The sequence below is a fragment of the Maniola hyperantus genome, chromosome 14 (assembly GCF_902806685.2).
Source record: "Maniola hyperantus chromosome 14, iAphHyp1.2, whole genome shotgun sequence".
NCBI lineage: Eukaryota > Metazoa > Arthropoda > Insecta > Lepidoptera > Nymphalidae > Maniola > Maniola hyperantus.
Window position 1 is genome coordinate 12,046,433 of NC_048549.1, and position 19,419 is coordinate 12,065,851.

The 19,419-nt window shown below is 35.1% G+C and overlaps 4 protein-coding genes across 5 annotated transcripts; 2 read left to right on the forward strand and 2 right to left on the reverse strand.

The window, feature by feature from the left end:
* The first annotated feature begins 154 nt into the window (after positions 1 to 154).
* On the forward strand, positions 155 to 4,984 carry Tcs3 (Probable tRNA N6-adenosine threonylcarbamoyltransferase Tcs3). Its single transcript, XM_034975474.2, has 6 exons — positions 155 to 367; positions 1,035 to 1,256; positions 2,176 to 2,326; positions 2,774 to 2,880; positions 3,284 to 3,450; positions 3,813 to 4,984. Exons 1-6 carry the CDS (start codon positions 253 to 255, stop codon positions 4,053 to 4,055), a joined length of 1,005 nt encoding a protein of 334 aa, XP_034831365.1. The 5' UTR covers positions 155 to 252; the 3' UTR covers positions 4,056 to 4,984.
* A 758-nt stretch (positions 4,985 to 5,742) lies between these two features.
* Positions 5,743 to 9,436, reverse strand: LOC117988348 (GEL complex subunit OPTI). Its single transcript, XM_034975480.2, has 4 exons — positions 9,228 to 9,436; positions 9,051 to 9,154; positions 8,606 to 8,735; positions 5,743 to 8,202 (listed from the first exon to the last, which is right to left on the reverse strand). Exons 1-4 carry the CDS (start codon positions 9,327 to 9,329, stop codon positions 8,152 to 8,154), a joined length of 387 nt encoding a protein of 128 aa, XP_034831371.1. The 5' UTR covers positions 9,330 to 9,436; the 3' UTR covers positions 5,743 to 8,151.
* Positions 9,437 to 9,907: 471 nt separating this feature from the next.
* LOC117988337 (mini-chromosome maintenance complex-binding protein) lies at positions 9,908 to 16,987 on the reverse strand. Its single transcript, XM_034975465.2, has 10 exons — positions 16,635 to 16,987; positions 16,379 to 16,561; positions 14,970 to 15,213; positions 13,952 to 14,070; positions 13,177 to 13,423; positions 12,196 to 12,313; positions 11,568 to 11,747; positions 10,967 to 11,210; positions 10,465 to 10,629; positions 9,908 to 10,148 (listed from the first exon to the last, which is right to left on the reverse strand). Exons 1-10 carry the CDS (start codon positions 16,737 to 16,739, stop codon positions 9,936 to 9,938), a joined length of 1,818 nt encoding a protein of 605 aa, XP_034831356.1. The 5' UTR covers positions 16,740 to 16,987; the 3' UTR covers positions 9,908 to 9,935.
* Positions 16,988 to 17,278: 291 nt separating this feature from the next.
* snf (U1 small nuclear ribonucleoprotein A snf) lies at positions 17,279 to 19,369 on the forward strand. 2 transcript variants are annotated; one of them, XM_069503128.1, is made up of 4 exons: positions 17,279 to 17,414; positions 17,719 to 17,957; positions 18,385 to 18,653; positions 19,100 to 19,369. In XM_069503128.1, the coding sequence occupies exons 2-4, from the start codon at positions 17,721 to 17,723 to the stop codon at positions 19,257 to 19,259; spliced, it is 666 nt and encodes a 221-aa protein (XP_069359229.1). In that variant the 5' UTR covers positions 17,279 to 17,414; positions 17,719 to 17,720; the 3' UTR covers positions 19,260 to 19,369. The 2 variants fall into 2 exon arrangements, with proteins under 2 accessions (XP_069359229.1, XP_034831369.1); XM_034975478.2 differs by having other exon boundaries at positions 17,309 to 17,518.
* The last annotated feature ends 50 nt before the right edge of the window (positions 19,370 to 19,419 follow it).

Genomic DNA, 19,419 nt, shown 5'->3' on the forward strand with positions numbered 1-19,419 from the left:
TTCTGCACACTAGACAGACGTCAAGCCTTTGTGCTGGCTGCATGTACTGCTGACTCATTTTAATATTAAAAAGCTAGAGTTCAGAGCCGTAAAGCCAGTTTTAAAAATCGACTTTAATTTTAGCTGTTGGCAGCACCAAACGTTATGAGCCGTTGATAATGTTGACAAAACAAATTTGACAAATGACAAGTAACCTAAAATCTAAATATTTACTTGAAAAATTATTTTATTACCACTATTTTTTATTAAAACATGGTTATAGCGATAGGATTTGAAGGAAGCGCCAACAAACTCGGTATAGGCATTGTGAAAGATGGGGAAATACTCTCAAATTGTAGACGAACGTATATCACACCTCCCGGCGAAGGTAAGTCTGATTTCATTTAGTTACCGAGTTTTCTGTTCAATCCTGAACTATATTGATCCTGGTAATGAGCTGTATGTGTAATTTAATGTACAAACAGGTAAACAAGCTCTGACTGGAGAGACACTGAATTTCACAAACCGTATTACTTAACCTAAAAATTGCATTTGTATTTGTTCACAAAATATACAAAAGCAATTTGTAGGCCATTATTTTTAACCTAGAAAATTCATAGCCTAGTAAAAAAAACCGATCGAGTGCGAGTCGGATTCGTACACAAAGGGTTCCGTACCACCTTTTACCAAATAGAGTATAGATAACACTATTATATTTTGTACTTTGTTGCATAATCTTTTCTGCCGGGTACTGTGCACTTAATATGTTTGACAGCTCTTATTTATCGAACAAATAGATGATGCCCGCGACTTCGTCCGCGTGGATTTAGGTTAAAAATCCAGTGGGAACTCTTTAATTTTCCAGGATCAAAAGTAGCCTATGTCCTTCCCCGGGATGCAAGCTATGTTTATACCATATTTCATCAAAATCGGTTAAACGGATGGGCCATGAAAAGCTAGCAGACAGACAGACAGACGGACGGATGGACGGATAGATAGACAGACACTTTTGAATTATTTTATAATATTAGTATGGATATAATGTAAAATTTCAGGTTTCCTACCAAGAGAAACAGCAGAGCACCACCAACAAAACATCCACGAGGTACTCCAGGAAGCCCTCGACCAGTCAGGCGTGAAGCCTCAAGACATAGATGTGGTCTGCTACACCAAGGGGCCTGGCATGGGCGCACCGCTGACGGCGTGTGCTATAGTGGCGCGGACCTGCGCTTTGCTGTGGAACAAGCCTATACTTGGGGTGAACCATTGTATTGGACGTATCCTTTAAATCTGATAATACTTACCTAATAGAGATCTCACATAATATGTCGAAAATAAATTTATTTCTTTGTCATAGAAGATCCACCAAAACATGTAAAATCCACATTCTCAATTAGTTTTAAGTTTCACAACCATTTTAAATTATTATGAATTAAAATTTAAAGTACATTTTATAACTTACTAGCTATGCCCGCAACTTCATCGTACATTTGGATTTGATTTTCAAATCCTGTGGAAATTATTTTCTGGGATATAAACTAACCCATGTCACTCTCCAGGTCTTTAACTATATCTATGCAAAAAATCACGTGGATCCGTTGCTCCGTTGCGACGTGATTGAAGGACAAACCAACAAAAACACACTATTATAATATGGGTAGTGATAGCACTTGATGGGAATGTATGACAGTAAAATTTAACTTCTCACGAGCCATTTTAACTTTTTGTGTCAAATTTCGAGTCTAAACTCTAAAGTACGATTTTAGTTCTTATTCTAACCGTAAATTCCTTATTTGAATCATACTTTTGACAAATGACAGTTGGACCATTAAGTTAAAATGGCGCGTGAGGAGTCATTTTTTACGATAGCCCGTATTTAGCTGTAATACATACATCCATCATGCAGGGAGCCGCTGGATCCAGGAGGCGCACGACCGTGGCGTGTGGAAGTCCCTACAAGAGACCTATGTCCAGCAGTGGACGTCTATTGGTTGATGATGATGACATACATCACAATGTAATGTGTACATTATATCAGTATAGTTCCGCGACTTTGTCCACCAGTAAACAAAACTGGTCAAATATAAAAACGAAAGCTAACCAACCCAATGACTTTTGAGAAACAGGAAACCCAAATATCAACAGTTGATTTATGAATGTTTACTAACCAGATTACTCCCTTAACATCAAGTACAGATATAGAGATGGGCCGGCTAATAACCAAGGCCAATAATCCAACTGTGCTGTATGTGAGCGGGGGCAACACACAGATCATTGCGTACTCCAGGCAGAGGTACAGGATATTTGGCGAGACCATTGACATAGCTGTGGGCAACTGTTTAGATAGGTGTGTAAGTTGTCTTAGTATTTATTTATTTTTATTTTATTTTTCATAGGAAAATCAACATGAAATCATATAATAATTGAACAAAATCATGTAATGATCAAAATGTTTTTTTTTCTTTAATGTGCCTAAAACTGTGTGTGTATAAAACTTTAATGAGTCCAAAGTTCATGATATCGATCAAAACAATATATTTACAGTAAAGTTTCAACATCTCTCATGCATTTGTCACCTGGATGCTAATTTATTACTACAGAACTATATAGGTACAGATTTTCTAAAAAACTGTCAATGTATGAGTGATTCATAACTATTTTTGTTAAAACTATTTGTGTGTGTGTGTGTGCATGCCTCAATTAATGGTTAGAGTTTTAGCCCTTTTAGAATAAGAATAATAATTTATTAATTGGAAAAAGAACACATTATTAATTGGCTAACACTGTGTTTCAGATTTGCGCGAGTTTTAAAGTTATCAAATGCGCCTAGTCCAGGCTACAATATTGAACAGATGGCAAAAAAAGGGAAAAAATATTTGCATCTTCCATATTGTGTTAAAGGTATTGTAAATATAATATTAAATATATATTATCGTCAACCTACCAGTAGACTTTCTTTGAGCCAACACCACAGCCTTTCTGATCCAATCACTTCCTGCCACCTTTTACATTATCAAAATGCTTTAATGACTTGCTTTAATGGTGAAGGAAAACATCGTGAGGAAACCTGCATGCCTGAGAGTTCTCCATAATGTTCTCAAAGGTGTGTGAAGTCTACCAATCTGCACATGGCCAGCGTGGTAGACTATGACCAAAAACCCTTCTCACTCTGAGAGGAGACCCGTGCTTTGTAGTGAGCCGGTGATGGGTTGATCATGATGATGATAGTACGCGACAGGTTGAGATGGCAATCGAGGAGGGAACACCACGCGCACTCGTGAACTACACCTACTTGTTTTTACAGGAATGGACGTCAGTTTGTCTGGCATACTGTCATACATGGAGGACAGAATAGACGAGTTATTAAAAGACTACACCCCAGAAGACCTGTGCTACTCCCTGCAGGAGACTGTGTTTGCTATGCTGGTGGAAATCACCGAAAGAGCCATGGCGCATTGTGCCTCCGATGAAGTAAGTAAAAGTTACCTGTAAGAAATAAACTAAGGACGTTTGTGTACTCATTCGTATTCATTTTCGTAAAAATACGATTCGTACAAAACCGTACGTACATTTTGTACGATTCGTCATACAAAATGTACGTACGGTTATGCACTAATTTGGTTCGTATTCATACGGATCTGTAAATACGAATCAAATAAATGATCAAATGATTCGATTTGCACTAATTTGGCTCGTATTTATACGGATCCGTAAATACGAATCAAATGATTCGATTCAATCGTATTTTTACGGAAACAAATGAATGTACAAATACCCTAACGATACGTTTCCAATATATTATCAATTTATCCAAACGAGATATTTTTTCCCAGGTTCTAATAGTAGGTGGCGTCGGTTGCAACGAACGTTTACAAGAAATGATGGGCGTTATGTGTTCCGAACGAAACGCGAAAATCTTCGCAACGGACGAACGCTTCTGCATAGACAACGGAGTTATGATCGCGCATGCGGGCGCGCTCGCATATGCGGCGGGCACTCGCATGGAATTCAAAGACGCTACGATTACGCAGAGATATAGGACTGACGATGTTTTAGTTACGTGGCGAGATGATTAAAGTTATTTTAGTGATAAATTGAGTTTTATTTGAGTAGTGGAAGGTATGCATAGACAACGGAGTCATGATCGCGTATGCGGGCGCGCTCGCATATGCGCCGGGCACTCGCATGGAATTCAAAGACGCTACGATTACGCAGAGATACAGGACAGACGATGTTCTAGTTACGTGGCGAGATGATTAAAGTTATTTTAATGATAAATTGACTTTTATTTGAGTAGTGGAAGGTATGCATAGACAGCGGAGTTATGATCGCGCATGCGGGCGCGCTCGCATATGCGGCGGGCACTCACATGGAATTCAAAGACGCTACGATTACGCAGAGATATAGGACTGACGATGTTTTAGTTACGTGGCGAGATGATTAAAGTTATTTTAATGATAAATTGAGTTTTATTTGAGTGGTGGAAGGTCCTGCATAGACAGCGGAGTTATGATCGCGCATGCGGGCGCGCTCGCATATGCGGCGGGCACTCGCATGGAATTCAAAGACGCTACGATTACGCAGAGATATAGGACTGACGATGTTTTAGTTACGTGGCGAGATGATTAAAGTTATTTTAATGATAAATTGAGTTTTATTTGAGTGGTGGAAGGTCCTGCATAGACAGCCGAGTTATGATCGCGCTCGCATATGCGGCGGGCACTCGCATGGAATTCAAAGACGCTACGATTACGCAGAGATATAGGACTGGCGATGTTTTAGTTACGTGGCGAGATGATTAAAGTTATTTTAATGATAAATTGAGTTTTATTTGAGTGGTGGAAGGTCCTGCATAGACAGCGGAGTTATGATCGCGCATGCGGGCGCGCTCGCATATGCGGCGGGCACTCGCATGGAATTCAAAGACGCTACGATTACGCAGAGATATAGGACTGACGATGTTTTAGTTACGTGGCGAGATGATTAAAGTTATTTTAATGATAAATTGAGTTTTATTTGAGTGGTGGAAGGTCCTGCATAGACAGCCGAGTTATGATCGCGCTCGCATATGCGGCGGGCACTCGCATGGAATTCAAAGACGCTACGATTACGCAGAGATATAGGACTGGCGATGTTTTAGTTACGTGGCGAGATGATTAAAGTTATTTTAATGATAAATTGAGTTTTATTTGAGTGGTGGAAGGTCCTGCATAGACAGCGGAGTTATGATCGCGCATGCGGGCACGCTCGAATATGCAGCGGGCACTCACATGGAATTCAAAGACGCTACAATTACGCAGAGATATAGGACTGACGATGTTTTAGTTATATGGCGAGATGATTAAAGTTATTTTAATGATAAATTGAGTTTTATTTGAGTATTTATTTTCAGTTTAACTCAATATCATTACATACCATAAATTGAGTTTTATTTGAGTAATGGAAGGTCCTGCAAAGACAGCGGAGTTATGCTCGCGCATGCGGGCGCGCTCGAATATGCAGCGGGCACTCGCATGGAATTCAGACGCTACGATTAGGTACGCAGACATATAGGACTGACGATGTTTTAGTAACGTGGTGAGACTAAAGTTAATAAAGTTATTTTAGTAATAAATAGCGTTTTTTTTGAGTGGTGAAAAATCCTATATAGACAACAGATTAGTATTGGAAAATTCTAATCTAATATTTATGCCTCACCTCTAGTCAAGGGTATGACCCTAACAAAGAGTGTAAACTAATTACCTAAATAAAACTTCATTGTATAGTAAATCAACCATTATAATATTTGTTCAACACAAGGAACTCACTTCAAACGCCGGGTTCACTCAAACAATTGATAACATTTACATTACAAAAAATAATAATTAAATAATTATAACATTATTTGACGTTGAAATAAATACGCAATTGATATGGAATTCATTAAATCATTATAACATTATTATTTATTAGAACCTATTCATTAATTGCTTTACTTATAATAAAATATACAGTGTTAAATAGTTGTTTAAGAAGTGTCCTTGGAGCGCATACAAACGCAGTTTGATTCTTATTTAAATAAGTACCATTAACCAATCAAACTCAATGAAAGTTTGTAGACACGCTCTGGGAAACTATTAATGTACTGCTTTGAGACAGTTCCTGAGGTAGGGTGCGGACTGTGGGTTGCGAGCGAAGGGCGAGAGGGATTTTTAATTCCTGGATTGTAATGTCTCCCTTTTTTTTATTCTATATAGGAAAACGCTTGACCACAATCACACCTGATGGAAAATGATGATGGCCTAAGATGGGACGCGTTTACCTAGAAGATGCCTATTCATTCTTGTTTTAAAGATACCCGTAACTTCCCTCCTGTAACTCTCCCGCAACTCGCGTTCTAGCTTCGAGTCGTCTCAGCGAAACAATACTTATGCAAGTACTACCTACAGTACGCGGCCGAAAGTAACGTACATCGGCCTTTGCACTTTAGAATGACATTTCGGGTTTGTAGAGCGTTGTCTCTGACACTCATGCCCATATGACGTTTTGTCGGTCTCCACGACCGAGACAGTGCTCTACAAATCTGATATCTCCTACTAAAGGTCGATGTGCATTACTTTTGGCCGCGTACTGTATGTAAATCTTTGTATGGATCATGATTACAGTTCTCTCATAAAGGCAAGCGCACATTTTGACTGGCATCGCATTTACATTACCCATTTATACTAGAAACAGTACTATGTTCTCTATAAAATCTAATATATTGAGAATTATATTGTTTATAATATGTATTAGTTTATTTATTATGTAATTTACTTCACAAACCTTTCCATTAATAGTCCTATAATAGTTTTTCTAAATCTTGTATAGTAAGTAGTAAAATGTATATTATGGCTAATTCTGTTGTACACAAAGACACTAAAGAGACAGGTCATAATGCTCCCCGCGGAAAAGGGGAACAGTAGTCAATTTAGTTATGAATTAGCCACAACCTATTTTATTTTAGGCATCTTTATTAATGATTTTTTTGCTAATTTCGTTGTATATGTATAAAACCATTAAATTAATGATACATTATATTTGTTTTTATTAGATGTGACTGGATCTGTGGAAAATGTTGTACACAATCTGTAAATGATAGATAGACTAGATTTAAACATAGCCAGAGATCAGAGATTTTGAGTGTGCAAGTTAAATTCACCACATTTAAGAATTTACAAAACTTTCAAAATGCAAATATTTAATTTTTGGCACTACGCTTAGCTAACTATATTAAATAAAGGAAAATTATTTATTGGTCCTATGAATTAAACACTTACAAGCCAAGTTTACAAAAAAAAGATAGATAAAGAAAAATTATGGATACAAGACTAATAGTTGCATATATACTAATTTTAGAAAATCTTCATTGTTATAAGCTTTATAAAAGCTGGCTCATAATTATTAATATTTATTATTGGTGTTACATGTTTATATTGGTGGTATACTACATATCTAAGATAATACAATAAATAATTTAAAATATAAAATACAGAATTGATTTATCAAATTAACGATGGTCTATCAAAATAAAAAAAACACTTACATACCAAACACATTGATTGTGACAAATGATTAAATATTACCATGGTATTTGAAGAACAATTAAAATTTAACATTAGTTTAAAATTAAAAATTAGCTTTTACATTCCCATTTATTAAAAATTTCACTCATTTTGAAGTATGAAACAGAAATAGCTTTGCATCCTGCGGAGATGGACACTTAAACTACTTTTTATCCCAAAAAATTTTTAAACCCAAGTCCACACGGATGAAGTCACAAGCATCAAAAAGTATAATTTATTATAAATTTTGAATAAATTGTTTGACTTTTGACTTTGACATCATCGATCTACACAAGTAATAGAAAGAGATAAAGTAACTTTGGGAGTAATCTCTGGAACTAATGATGCAATTCTGAAAATTATTTCACTGAAAGATTACTACATTATGCCAGAATGCTATAGGCTGTAATTCAATATATCATGCATACAAAGTTGCTGAAAAAAGCTAGTATCTCATAAATGCATTGTGTTATCAAAAAGAAACCAAGATTTAAATGAACACCATCCATAGTCTGTCTTTAAAAACCCTTTGTACTGCACTTTATAGGTCTTTCTTGTTTAACTGACACACTTAGTTTTTGATTTGATCTCATAAACCACTGGTTCCATGTAAACCTGTGAACATGATTATCCATGTGACCTGAAATTAATTATTTTCGTCAATATTTAACATTTTAGAAAAAGTAATTATAGTGGTTTTATTGAATTGCAAAAAAATCATATACTGGGGGATACATTGCTACAGCATTACTTCTGTGAATTGTTGGTGCACCAAACAATGGGTACCCTCTTATATTAAGACTGTTCAGTCACTAAGTTCTACAATATTTTGAAGATTTTTTCTATTGGCAGGCAAAAAATACAAAGAAGAATAAGCCCAACACAACAGTTTGGTGATGATAACCCCCAACTGCTTCAAATTCCCTTCACTTGGACTATTGACATACATACTCCAAGAAAACACACTTGATTATAGGGAAAAAGAAAACACTTGCTATATTAAAAACAACTTTCTTTAAAAATCATTATTATAAGCAACTTACCAAGAATCCAGCAAATGAAGTCATGAAACCCTCTTTGGTGATCTCCCACATGCCTCCATACTCCTCCTCGTCTACATTTTGAAAGCTGCTCACATACACATATATCACTGCTGCATTTACAACTACAAAACTGAAAAAGCAAAGCAACACTTAGTACTAATTTTATAAGGATCTTACGAATTACCTGACTTTCAAAGATCAAGGTTTCTAATGTCATTCATTTAGGCTACTATCATATACCCTTCTGAAACAAACTTGATAATAAAACTATTATAAGTTTAAACTATTAGGTATAATAAATGTGTATTATAGGTGCCTTTTCATGTTCATCTATGGATAGTAAAAATTGTTTATCACATAATCTTAGATGTAGATTATCACTGATCTCTTTAATACATACGCAATAGTTTAGTGTATATTATGAGCAGTAAAAATAAAAACTTACAGTAATAAGCCCAAAAATCCTTTCAAGGGTAATAACCCCCAACAGAGACCTAGCACAATACCTATGGCTTGTCTCATCCAATATATGACGTCCAGGAACTCCTCCTACAAGTAGAAACAATATTTAGCAGCAAATTCAAGCAATTTCATTAATAAGTCTCGTGATTTTGAAACTAACCTTGTCGGGCCATTCAGCGTTCGATGACAACGCTCTTTTCAAAACACTTTCATTTAAATTAGTCTTAGATGAGCTCTCCGAAGATTTGCTTTTACTTGACATGTCTTTTTATTATATTTTCACTCTTTATTTCTTAAATTTTCGCTTTTCTAAGCAATCAATAACAAATTGAAGAAATTCACAAAAAATCTTTACACGTCACTGTCAAAACGGCGATGATGACGTTACATAAACCATAGATTAAAACATATTTTTTATAGTCAACAAAGAGTAGAGTTTGTAGCATGTTAATAGCCGATACCTATCTGATGCAGTGCACAAGTATTCTAATATCCGGATATCCGACTTATAGAAAAATGTTCTAACAGCATATTTTTATCAGTTTAAAACATAAATATTAATAAATCGGATACAAGGAATAATATCACAATGTATATCTGTGATCCAATAATTATTAGTCTCTAACGAGCGCACTGATTAATCAGTCTTAATTTTACAAAAAAATATTAAAATAATCAATTCGTAGTTTTACAAAAATCAGTTCAGTAGTCCTGGCGAAATTCTTGACAGCATTTTCACAATCACGTTTTATAGAAACTAACTTCTAGGCGTTTAAATAAAAAAGCTTGGTGAAAGTAAAATTAAAAGGATAAAAACTGATTTTTTATCAAAAAACCACGTGCACATTACGCTTTAATTAAAAAAAAATTACAAAATTGGTGCGATTCTATTTTTTAGCCTCTGTAGCCTTTCTTCCTCCATCTTTTTGGTGTGTTCCCAGCAGTCTCTGGTGAGGGTATCGTGACCTCGGGAGAGGCTGACGAGGCGCGCTAGTACTAAGAGTCGGTGCAGGTCGTCTGCAGTCACTGGGTTATCGCTGTCTGAGTTACTGCGCATTTCTATGAAATCGTCTTCTACAAACTGAAACAAGAAATTTTAGGATAAATATAAATATGTATTACTTTCTCACAATACCGATTCACGAAAATTCATGAAAATAGATTTGTTAACTCAGTTGATACTAGCTTATTCCCGCGACTTCGTCCACGTGGACTACACAAATTTCAAACCCCTATTTTACTTGAATTTTCAAAAACCCTTTCTTTGCTATCTGCATGCCAAATTTCAGCCCGATCCGTCCAGTAGTTAGAGCTGTGCATTGATAGATCAGTCAGTCAGTCAGTCAGTTAGCCAGTCAAACAGCTTTTTTTTTATATACTACACAGATTAGCTTTACCTGTAAGTTTTCACTAATAGAGTATTTGGTGAGCTTCAGGTTAGTTAGATATGTTCTGATGGTGTTCATGATCTCTTCCTTCAAGTAGTAAGTGGCCGCTTCCACGATCGCGTCGAATATTTCCAATGACGACTCCTCCGGCCGCAGTGGTATGTGATAGTCACTCTGAAAAGTATTAATCATACTTATTAGAGCCTCAATAGCTCAACGGGTAAAGGAGTGGACTGAAAACCGAAAGGTTGACGGTTCAAACCCCGCCCGTTGCACTATTGTCATACCTACTCCTAGCACAAGCTTGACGCTTAGTTGGAGAGGAATGGGGAATATTAGTCATTTAACATGGCTAATATTCTTTAAAAAAAAAAAACTATAAATGCGAATGTGTGTTTGTTTGTCCTTCAATCACGTCGCAAGGAAGCAACGGATCGGCGTGATTTTTTGCATGGATATAGTTAAGGACGAAGTTCTCGACGTTCTATATTATGTTTAATTCGTTGCTTACCGGTAACAAAGACTTCCCCTCGGATAAGACCAGCACATTTATATCAGAGTCAAAATCCATCTTATAATACTTGAAGTCGTATTCAACCTTCTGCAATTTGATGAGATTGCCCAGAGCCGAGATGTTGTTCACTCCGGTGGCGTCTAGCTGGCCTTGTTCCATTTGTGTCTCGTCTAGAACCAGGTGTGTGTGTTTGCTTAGTTGTAGAATGCCACTTGTTAGGCGGTTGCACTCATAATCTTTTCTGGAAATTATATAAAGAAATATTCATAAAATGACGTTTGAATTTGAACCCTTGAAGGATTTTTGGGCTTATAACATACTGTACGCATACCCATATTTCTACAAATAAAGAATTGAATATTATTATTGTGCTTCTATAAACAATGTAAATTGTTTATAGAAGCACTATTATTATGTATTAAGAAGTGGATGGAATGACACACTTTTTAAACCTTCATGGTTTTTTGTTGTCTAAATTGGATTTGGTAAACATTCTTTGTTGGTTATTTAAAAAAAAATTGATTTTACCCCTGCAATATGGTTAGGAATATGAGGTTTTGGAACTTAATATAAAATAGAGAGAGATTAGTAAACTTACTTTGGTAGAAGTGCCATAGTGTTCATATTCTCCACAGTGAGTGGCAGATAGTAGCTCTTAGTGACGAACTGTTTTATTATGTCATACAGTTGTTTAGCATAATTAGGGTATTTCTTAGTGGGCAGGTTGGATATGTTCAGGCAGAACTGGCCTAGGGTGAATGTATCTTGACGGAGATATCTGAAAACAGGCTTAAAATATGACAAATGTTAAAAATATAAAAGGAAAAGGTGAGACTGACTGACTGACGGAACTAACAACGCACAGCTTAAACTACAAACTGCGCCATTTATTTGTAATTTAGTAAATTATTTTTTTCGTGAACACATTTTAATTTTTTTTATGATGTAAACACAAATTCACAGTTTTCGGATTTTTTCCTTTGCTTGTGCTATAAGACTTTCTTTTTTAACCGACCTCAAAAAAAGGAGCAGGTTCTCAATTCGTCTGAATCTTTTTTTATTTCTTATCTACCAAATTTCATGATCATGCTCAAAAGTACAACTATACCTATAGGTTTTCATGACAGACACGACAGACAGACAACAAAGTGATCCTATAAAGGTTCTTTTCTCCTTTTGAAGTATGGAACCCTCAAAATGGAATAGTTTACTACAATGTTACTTACACACAAGCAATGAGGTGGCATATTAAATACTCTGCAGTCAACTCGTCTCCCAGTAACAGCTCTTTTAGTGCTTTCAGCAGATGCTCTCTTGCTGTGTTGGCTTCTTTAAGTATAGCCTCTAAACAATAAACAAACTCTATAAATATATAAAATCATTATTTATAAACTTATTGTTTCATTTATTTTGGTACACTGCAACTTACAATATCATTGAGCGGCTGCATTAATTTTATACATAATATTTTCTATGAATAACAGTATTGTTATTTTTGTTTGTTTATTAGTAGCATACATATTTTATTTAAAAAATGGTATTTCACCAGTCAATGGGGCCGATTCTCTTGTACACAATCTCTAAATTAAACTAATTTATCGGGTCTAAATCTAGTGCTATCCTTTTCCGCAAGCAACATTATGAAAGGGATAGCAATAGATTTAGACGTGCTATTTTAGTTTAGTTTAGAGTTCGTGTACAACGGAATTAGCCACAATATAGTTGTAATACTTGTACTGTATCAAACTTTTTAATCCATACTAATATTATAAATGCGAAAGTGTGTCTGTCTGTCTGCTAGATTTTCACGGCTCAACCGTTCAACCGATTTTGACGAAATTTGGTACAGAGGTAGCTTGCAGCCCGGGGAAGGACATAGGCTACTTTTTATCCCGGAAAATTTAAGAGTTCCCACAGGATTTTTAAAAACCTAAATCCGCGCGTACGAAGTCGTGGGCATCAGCTAGTATGTAATATATTGAGAAAATAATCAAATACTAATAAGTAATAACTTTTCTACCTTGTTCAAATTATCAACTTTTGATTTAAAAGTCTTAATAATTTGATTTACATAAATAAGCCAAGTGCATGGGCATGCATAGAAAATTAGAAATGTATATGTTGACGGATGACAGAAGTGAGTGGAAGAACATGTTGAGTGGAGTGGGATAAGGCAGGGAAGAAGAAGAAGATGAAGAAGATACTACCTTGATCTAGAGCTCCCCTAACCAATGGGTTGCAATGTTCCAACTTCCTCACATGCACTGCATGTAACCTAGGCACCAGGCTGGGAGGAGGGTTATGTGTTATGATCTCAGCGTCAGTCTCACATGTGGGTTCCAGCAAAGAATTCTTCTCTGCTTGGAACTCGCCTGATAACGCCGGGTCGACGGATAGAAAGCCTACTACTTCTATCATATCGTTGATTTTGAGGTTATCGTTATCATCATATACCTGGATATTGGAGAAAATTAGAATAAAATATAATGTTATGGAAGCCCTACTAATTAATAACAATATCTAAAGAAATCTCAAAAATGGCACTACACACAACAACAACGTTATTAAAAAAAAAAAAAAAGGCCGATGGTACATTACTTTCTGCCGCGTACTGTACTGCGGTAGGAGGAGCTTATCAATAATCCATCATAAATATACCAGCGATGCCAATTTTTGTAAGCAAATCCTACTAATATTATAAATGTGAAAGTATGGATGTTCAGATGTTTGTTACTCAATCACGCAAAAACGGCTGAACAGATTTGGATGACATTTGGAATGGAGATAGATTATACCCTGGATTAACACATAGGCTACTTTTATCCCGGAAAATTAAAGAGTTCCCGCGGGATTTTGAAAAATGTAAATTCACGCGGACGAAGTCGCGGGCATCAGCTAGTAACATAATAAGATTCAAATTTAACTGTCAATTAGTATATTTGGCCATTGAAAAATCTGGTAAGAAGTTCAATTTGAACTTACCTTGACAATACATGACTGGCTAGCAACATCGGGGAGTGGGAAGTTTAGTATATGCTCTCTGGAGACCACCTTTGACGCATTCTCTACAACTTCAGCTGTCCTTCTTTCTTTGTTAACACCTTCAATACAACAAAATTGATATAATCTTTACTTTTTAACTTTTTATAATGTTTCCTTAAACGGAATGAAACTGATAAATCTATCATATTTCTGAAGCAGGTACAATGGCAGTACAAGTCTATACTAGAGATGATGTGGCAGCTGTTACTATTCAATAGATCAGCATATAAAATTCACTTTGTTGAATAAAATATTTTATTAGAGAACTACAGACAGAAAAAATCAAACTATAATTAAGTTTTATTATGTATAATTAAAAAAAAAAAATCGACAACAAATGATAATGCATCATTCACTTAGAAATTATGATTAATATAAAATAATCAATATAAATATTTGAGTAATTTAACTAAACTTTTAAAGTTATCACCAAATCTGCCAAAGCCCACGACTATAGGCTTCACCACCACGTTAACGTTGAAGCAATCCAGCTGCTTGACGTAACGGAGACAGTGAGAAGACTAAAAAGGACCAAACCTTTTGAGTTAGTGTATAGTGATTAGTGATAGTGTACATAGTGTAAGTGCTGAAAGAACACGTGAACAAAGTGTCATATCTCAAATCAAGAAAGACTAAGATGCGTCAGTGGACAATTTCTTAGTATATAAGATAATTTATAAGTTTAGGTTAAAATAAAATTACTTATTAGTCATACATTAGGCTAGATCGTAATATAATTGAGTAGCTAATTGGCACTCAACAATAAGGTTAAAAAAAAAAAAACTAAAATTTTAGAAATTGAATAAAAGCTGACTTGGAAAGCATGTTACTGTTTACTTCTAAATATGTCCCATATAGTATCTCTTTTATTATTACAAGATTATTCATTGTAACAGTAATTCACAGCATCTTTAGTCTATATATTTACAGAAAATCATGAGGCTCATAGATGACATACCTCCTTCATTCTCCACATCCATAGCATCAGGGTCTTCATCACACTCATCGTAACTCCGCTTTAGTTTCGTAGAGTTCAAGTTTAACCTTTTTGATGTATTGGGCAGCTGGTCCAAGTGTTTGAGATGGTTCTGTTCATCTTCTATACTCTGCGCCCACTCGTTCAAACCTGGCATAGAGACTACTACTATGGTCTGACGTTGGGCACTTTTAAGGTTTTCTGTGTAGTTTATCTTTTCATTTTCCTGTAATATTAGTTGAGACTATTTTAGAGATCATTCCAATTTTATCAATGCAAAAGTGTTGGATTGTCCTTCAATCACATCATAATGGAGCCACAGATTGAGGTAATTTTTTGAATGGATATGTAATATGTATAGTTACATGGACTATTATAGTTCATAGTGAAACTAGTGCTAGTGCAATTCAAAGAACACAAGAACAAAGTGAAAGCATAGTGCTAGTGCAATTTAAAGAACACAAGAACAAAGTGTCTTCCAATCAATACTGTTTAACTATAAACTAAGATAAGTCAATGGACCGATTCATAGGTATATGTAAGTTTATAAGTTTAGGTTAATATAATATTACTTATTAGCCTCTCTCATAGGCTTATTTTTTTATTGCAATACTAGTAAAGTACTGTTGTCAGCACTTTATGATATTTAAAAAAAAACATGGGCAACAACATTTATCCTAAGAAATCAAAGAGATCTCACAGGATTTTTTAAAAACCTTAATCCACACAATCGTAAGTCAAGGGCATCATCTAGGATTTACTTTTTTATTGCTGGATATTTTCTTAGAAAAAGTAGTCCATGTCTATTGTAATCCCTGTGACAAACTTCATCAAGATTTAACAGTGTAGATGTGACAAACCAACAAAACCCACATGTTCTGTTAGTTTAAGTAATGAGAAGCAGAATCAAAGTACATAAATCATTGTGGATGAACATCTATCGTATTTGGAATTTGAATCAAAATTTTAACTTAGAATCAACTGCAAATCTAGGATAGGACAACTAGGATATAGGATAACTAGGATATATTATAACTAGGATATACGCTATTTACATTAATATACTAGTATGTAACAATGTATATCAATCAATTTTGTGAATCCAAGTTGGTGACTGGATAGGTGGTTGACTTTAAAGTCAGAATTTGGACTTTTTTCCTCAATTCTTCAGTGGGGTTGATAAATCACTAACTTCGAAACCAAAGAGTGGAAACATTTTCTTGGTCAAGTTGTATGCGAGGGGATCTGGGAACTCACTCATTATTATTCCAAGAAAACTCCTAGTCTCCTACTATTATATGGAAAGGGGTCACAACCCTTACTAATGAGTAATGACATTGTAGAATATGACAAAGAGATAATTTTAAAAGAAATATTTAAATAGTTCTCACCAAGATATGTGCTGTATCAGTATATTTTCCAGATTTGTTCTTTATTTCATTAGTAACTGTGTTGAATACTTCAAATTGTTCAAAGAAGAATTCTGGGTTATGCATGTCCTGGACCATCCCGCGAAAACGGACCAAAGAGCCATCGGGCAAGTTGTGTGAAGCATTTGAGTTTATTAGAGGAATCTAAAAGGTTATACAAAGGTCATAATAATGTTGTTTCTGTATGAAATAGATATCGTAACGAAAATAAACATACCTTCTGCCAGTTTGGTAACTGAATAAGTCTTTCATTCCATGCGGCTTCATTTAACATCCATATATCGGGTGTAACACTATCGAAATCATTACAAAAATCATGCATTTTTATATCTATTTACTATTTTAAAGTTATTGTAAAAATGAAGAGAAGTGATACTTTCTCGTTTAAATTAAAAAAAAAATCCTTTATCATTTATTGGGGACTCATACAGTATTTTGATCCAATACAAAAATATAGAAATTCCAATCGAAATCTCCAAGTCAATAAAATATTTTGTTACAAAATTGTGCGGCTGCGCGAAGCTCGAATGGCGTGGAATGGCGCGCGAATTTATTGCAGCCATTTTCTAATTTTTCAAATGTCTAAATAATTGTTGTCAAAGTCTTCTAATGAATAACATTCTTTCATTCCTTCATCTACTGTTTATGGTAAACAAATTATTAGTCTGTGGCAACGAGATTTTTTTTGTACTCAACAAGGGCTAATCTGTGAAGTGTGGGGCTTAATCTTTACTCTGTGGAAGAACTAGTAGCCAATAGCCATGCACCTTGGATGAATGATTACCCTCTATGCCATGCACAGAGTACATATGCATAATATTCATCAATATTCATATTTCCTATAGGTAGGTAGGTACCTAGTTTGTTGAAAATTGGAGTAAATGTATTCTGTGGTTGAAAATTAAAAAAAAAATTGGCGTCTGTTTTCGTGTGTGGCGAATAAATAGCTTCTAATAATTTCTTAAAATTAGGTTATTGGTGTCCTCATACTAAATAGGTACTTATTTCTTATTAAATTATCTACCGCATTTTAGTCGTCATTTATTGTCTTGTCTTGCGAATCTGTTCGGTTCGGTAAAGTCAAGTAATCTATCAAAATGAGTAAGTACTACGTTTCTTCAATAATTACACTCTTTTTAATGCATCAATCCTAACAAAAGTTTAATGTATCCACTTGGAACTCTGCGTTAAGTGAATCGTAGTATTTGAACAACTTATTGTTACGATTCACAATATAACCTCAAATTACAGATAAGCTTTTTCGGCATTTCATATTAAATTAAATGTATTATTTCTTGCAGCTATGGACATCCGCCCCAACCATACGATATACATAAACAATCTCAATGAGAAAATAAAGAAGGAGGAATTGAAGAAATCTTTATATGCAATATTCTCACAGTTTGGTCAAATTCTGGATATTGTAGCTATGAAGACACTGAAAATGCGAGGACAGGCATTTGTTATATTTAAAGAGATATCCAGTGCTACTGTTGCATTAAGGAGTATGCAAGGATTTCCCTTTTATGATAAACCAATGGTAAAATCATGTTTCTCATTATTCTTACTCATTATGCTTTACTGAGATGGTTTGGTCTGAGGAGTTGGTGTTGATTGCATGAAGGTTACAGCAATATGAAATTCCTTGATTTTATGTTTCACAATCTACACTGCATGAGCTCAGTCGATGACAAATATGAAACAGTGCGTTTAGTTAAAACCACCAGATTTTACATACAAAAACTATTAAAACATCAATTTTGGCACCAGTTGAACTTGTTTTAAGTTTTTGTGGTAAAACAGCTTGTGTCCAGGAATAATAACTGGACATGGTGCCCAAGACACTGATGTTGTTACCTTATAGGCATAGGGCCTAATAAGCAGCCCAGACTAACCAGCTCAGGTCACCAGATGTATGGATTCTGAATGCTTATAAAAATAATACGAAATTTAAATTATTTTTTCAGAGGATCCAATACTCAAAAGTAGACAGCGATGTGATTTCCAAAATTAAAGGCACATTCCAAGAGAGACCTAAAAGACCAAAACTGCCCAAGACCTCAGAAGAAAATAAAAAGAAGAAGAATAAAGATGCTAACAGACCAGTCATACCAGGCTTTGGGCAGCCGAGTCTGCTCAATAATGTTAATGTTGAACAGCCGCCTAACCAGATTCTGTTCCTCACTAATCTGCCTGATGAGACCTCTGAAATGATGTTGTCTATGCTTTTCAATCAGTAAGTTGCCATTATTTTATCCATTTAAAAATACAGCATAATCAGTCAATATAAAGAGTTTTAGTAATAGTAATCAATGTACAAGTTTGAAGTTAAGATAAACTAACCAAACTTAGTTATTATAGAGAGTTTTTCACTATAGCGAAGTTGGTTATATTTAAGGTAGATGATAAACTATCAAATTTCTCAACTCTTTATTGAAAATTGAATTAAAAAATCTTAATTTTATTTAATACTTGCTGCCCTGGCGAACTTGGTTCCGCCTAACAGTCAATTCAATTTTTTTTTATTTTTCTCTCCTTAAGAACCATCCTCGTACTTCAAGGAATATTATAATAAAGAATTAGCGAAATCGGTTCAGCTGTTCTCGAGATTTGCGATGAGCATTTAGTGATTCATTTTTATATTATAAGATGGTCTAAGTTACTGATATGTACTTTCTACAGATTTCCTGGATTCAAAGAAGTGCGATTGGTACCAAACAGACATGACATCGCTTTTGTCGAGTTTGCCAATGAAATGCAGTCGGCTGCTGCCAAGGAGGCACTACAGGGCTTCAAGATCACTCCTACTCATGCAATGAAGATATCATTCGCGAAAAAGTAATTGTTAAGAACCATAGTTTATAGGATAAATAAAGATTTAAGTATTTCCAGAACTGTTTTGAGCATTGCACTTAGCCTTAACAGCTCTTCGGCTGTGACTAGTCATAATTTAACCTATGAGTTTTTTTGACAAAACCTGTTATCCCTACCCTTGGGACCTA

Excerpts from the sequence above, each read along its gene's own strand:
- Tcs3 (XM_034975474.2), top strand. The coding sequence starts at position 253 with ATGGTTATAGCGATAGGATTTGAAGGAAGCGCCAACAAACTCGGTATA. Across the intron at positions 2,881-3,283 it reads TCTTCCATATTGTGTTAAAG|GAATGGACGTCAGTTTGTCT; the intron begins GTATTGTAAATA and ends TTGTTTTTACAG. Across the intron at positions 3,451-3,812 it reads CGCATTGTGCCTCCGATGAA|GTTCTAATAGTAGGTGGCGT; the intron begins GTAAGTAAAAGT and ends ATTTTTTCCCAG.
- LOC117988348 (XM_034975480.2), bottom strand. The coding sequence starts at position 9,329 with ATGTCAAGTAAAAGCAAATCTTCGGAGAGCTCATCTAAGACTAATTTA. Across the intron at positions 9,155-9,227 it reads ACGCTGAATGGCCCGACAAG|GAGGAGTTCCTGGACGTCAT; the intron begins GTTAGTTTCAAA and ends TTCTACTTGTAG. Across the intron at positions 8,736-9,050 it reads GGATTTTTGGGCTTATTACT|TTTTGTAGTTGTAAATGCAG; the intron begins GTAAGTTTTTAT and ends TTGCTTTTTCAG.
- LOC117988337 (XM_034975465.2), bottom strand. The coding sequence starts at position 16,739 with ATGCATGATTTTTGTAATGATTTCGATAGTGTTACACCCGATATATGG. Across the intron at positions 14,071-14,969 it reads GGATGTGGAGAATGAAGGAG|GTGTTAACAAAGAAAGAAGG; the intron begins GTATGTCATCTA and ends GTTGTATTGAAG. Across the intron at positions 10,630-10,966 it reads AGGGGAAGTCTTTGTTACCG|AGTGACTATCACATACCACT; the intron begins GTAAGCAACGAA and ends AATACTTTTCAG.
- snf (XM_034975478.2), top strand. Across the intron at positions 17,958-18,384 it reads CCTTTTATGATAAACCAATG|AGGATCCAATACTCAAAAGT; the intron begins GTAAAATCATGT and ends TTATTTTTTCAG. Across the intron at positions 18,654-19,099 it reads TTGTCTATGCTTTTCAATCA|ATTTCCTGGATTCAAAGAAG; the intron begins GTAAGTTGCCAT and ends TACTTTCTACAG.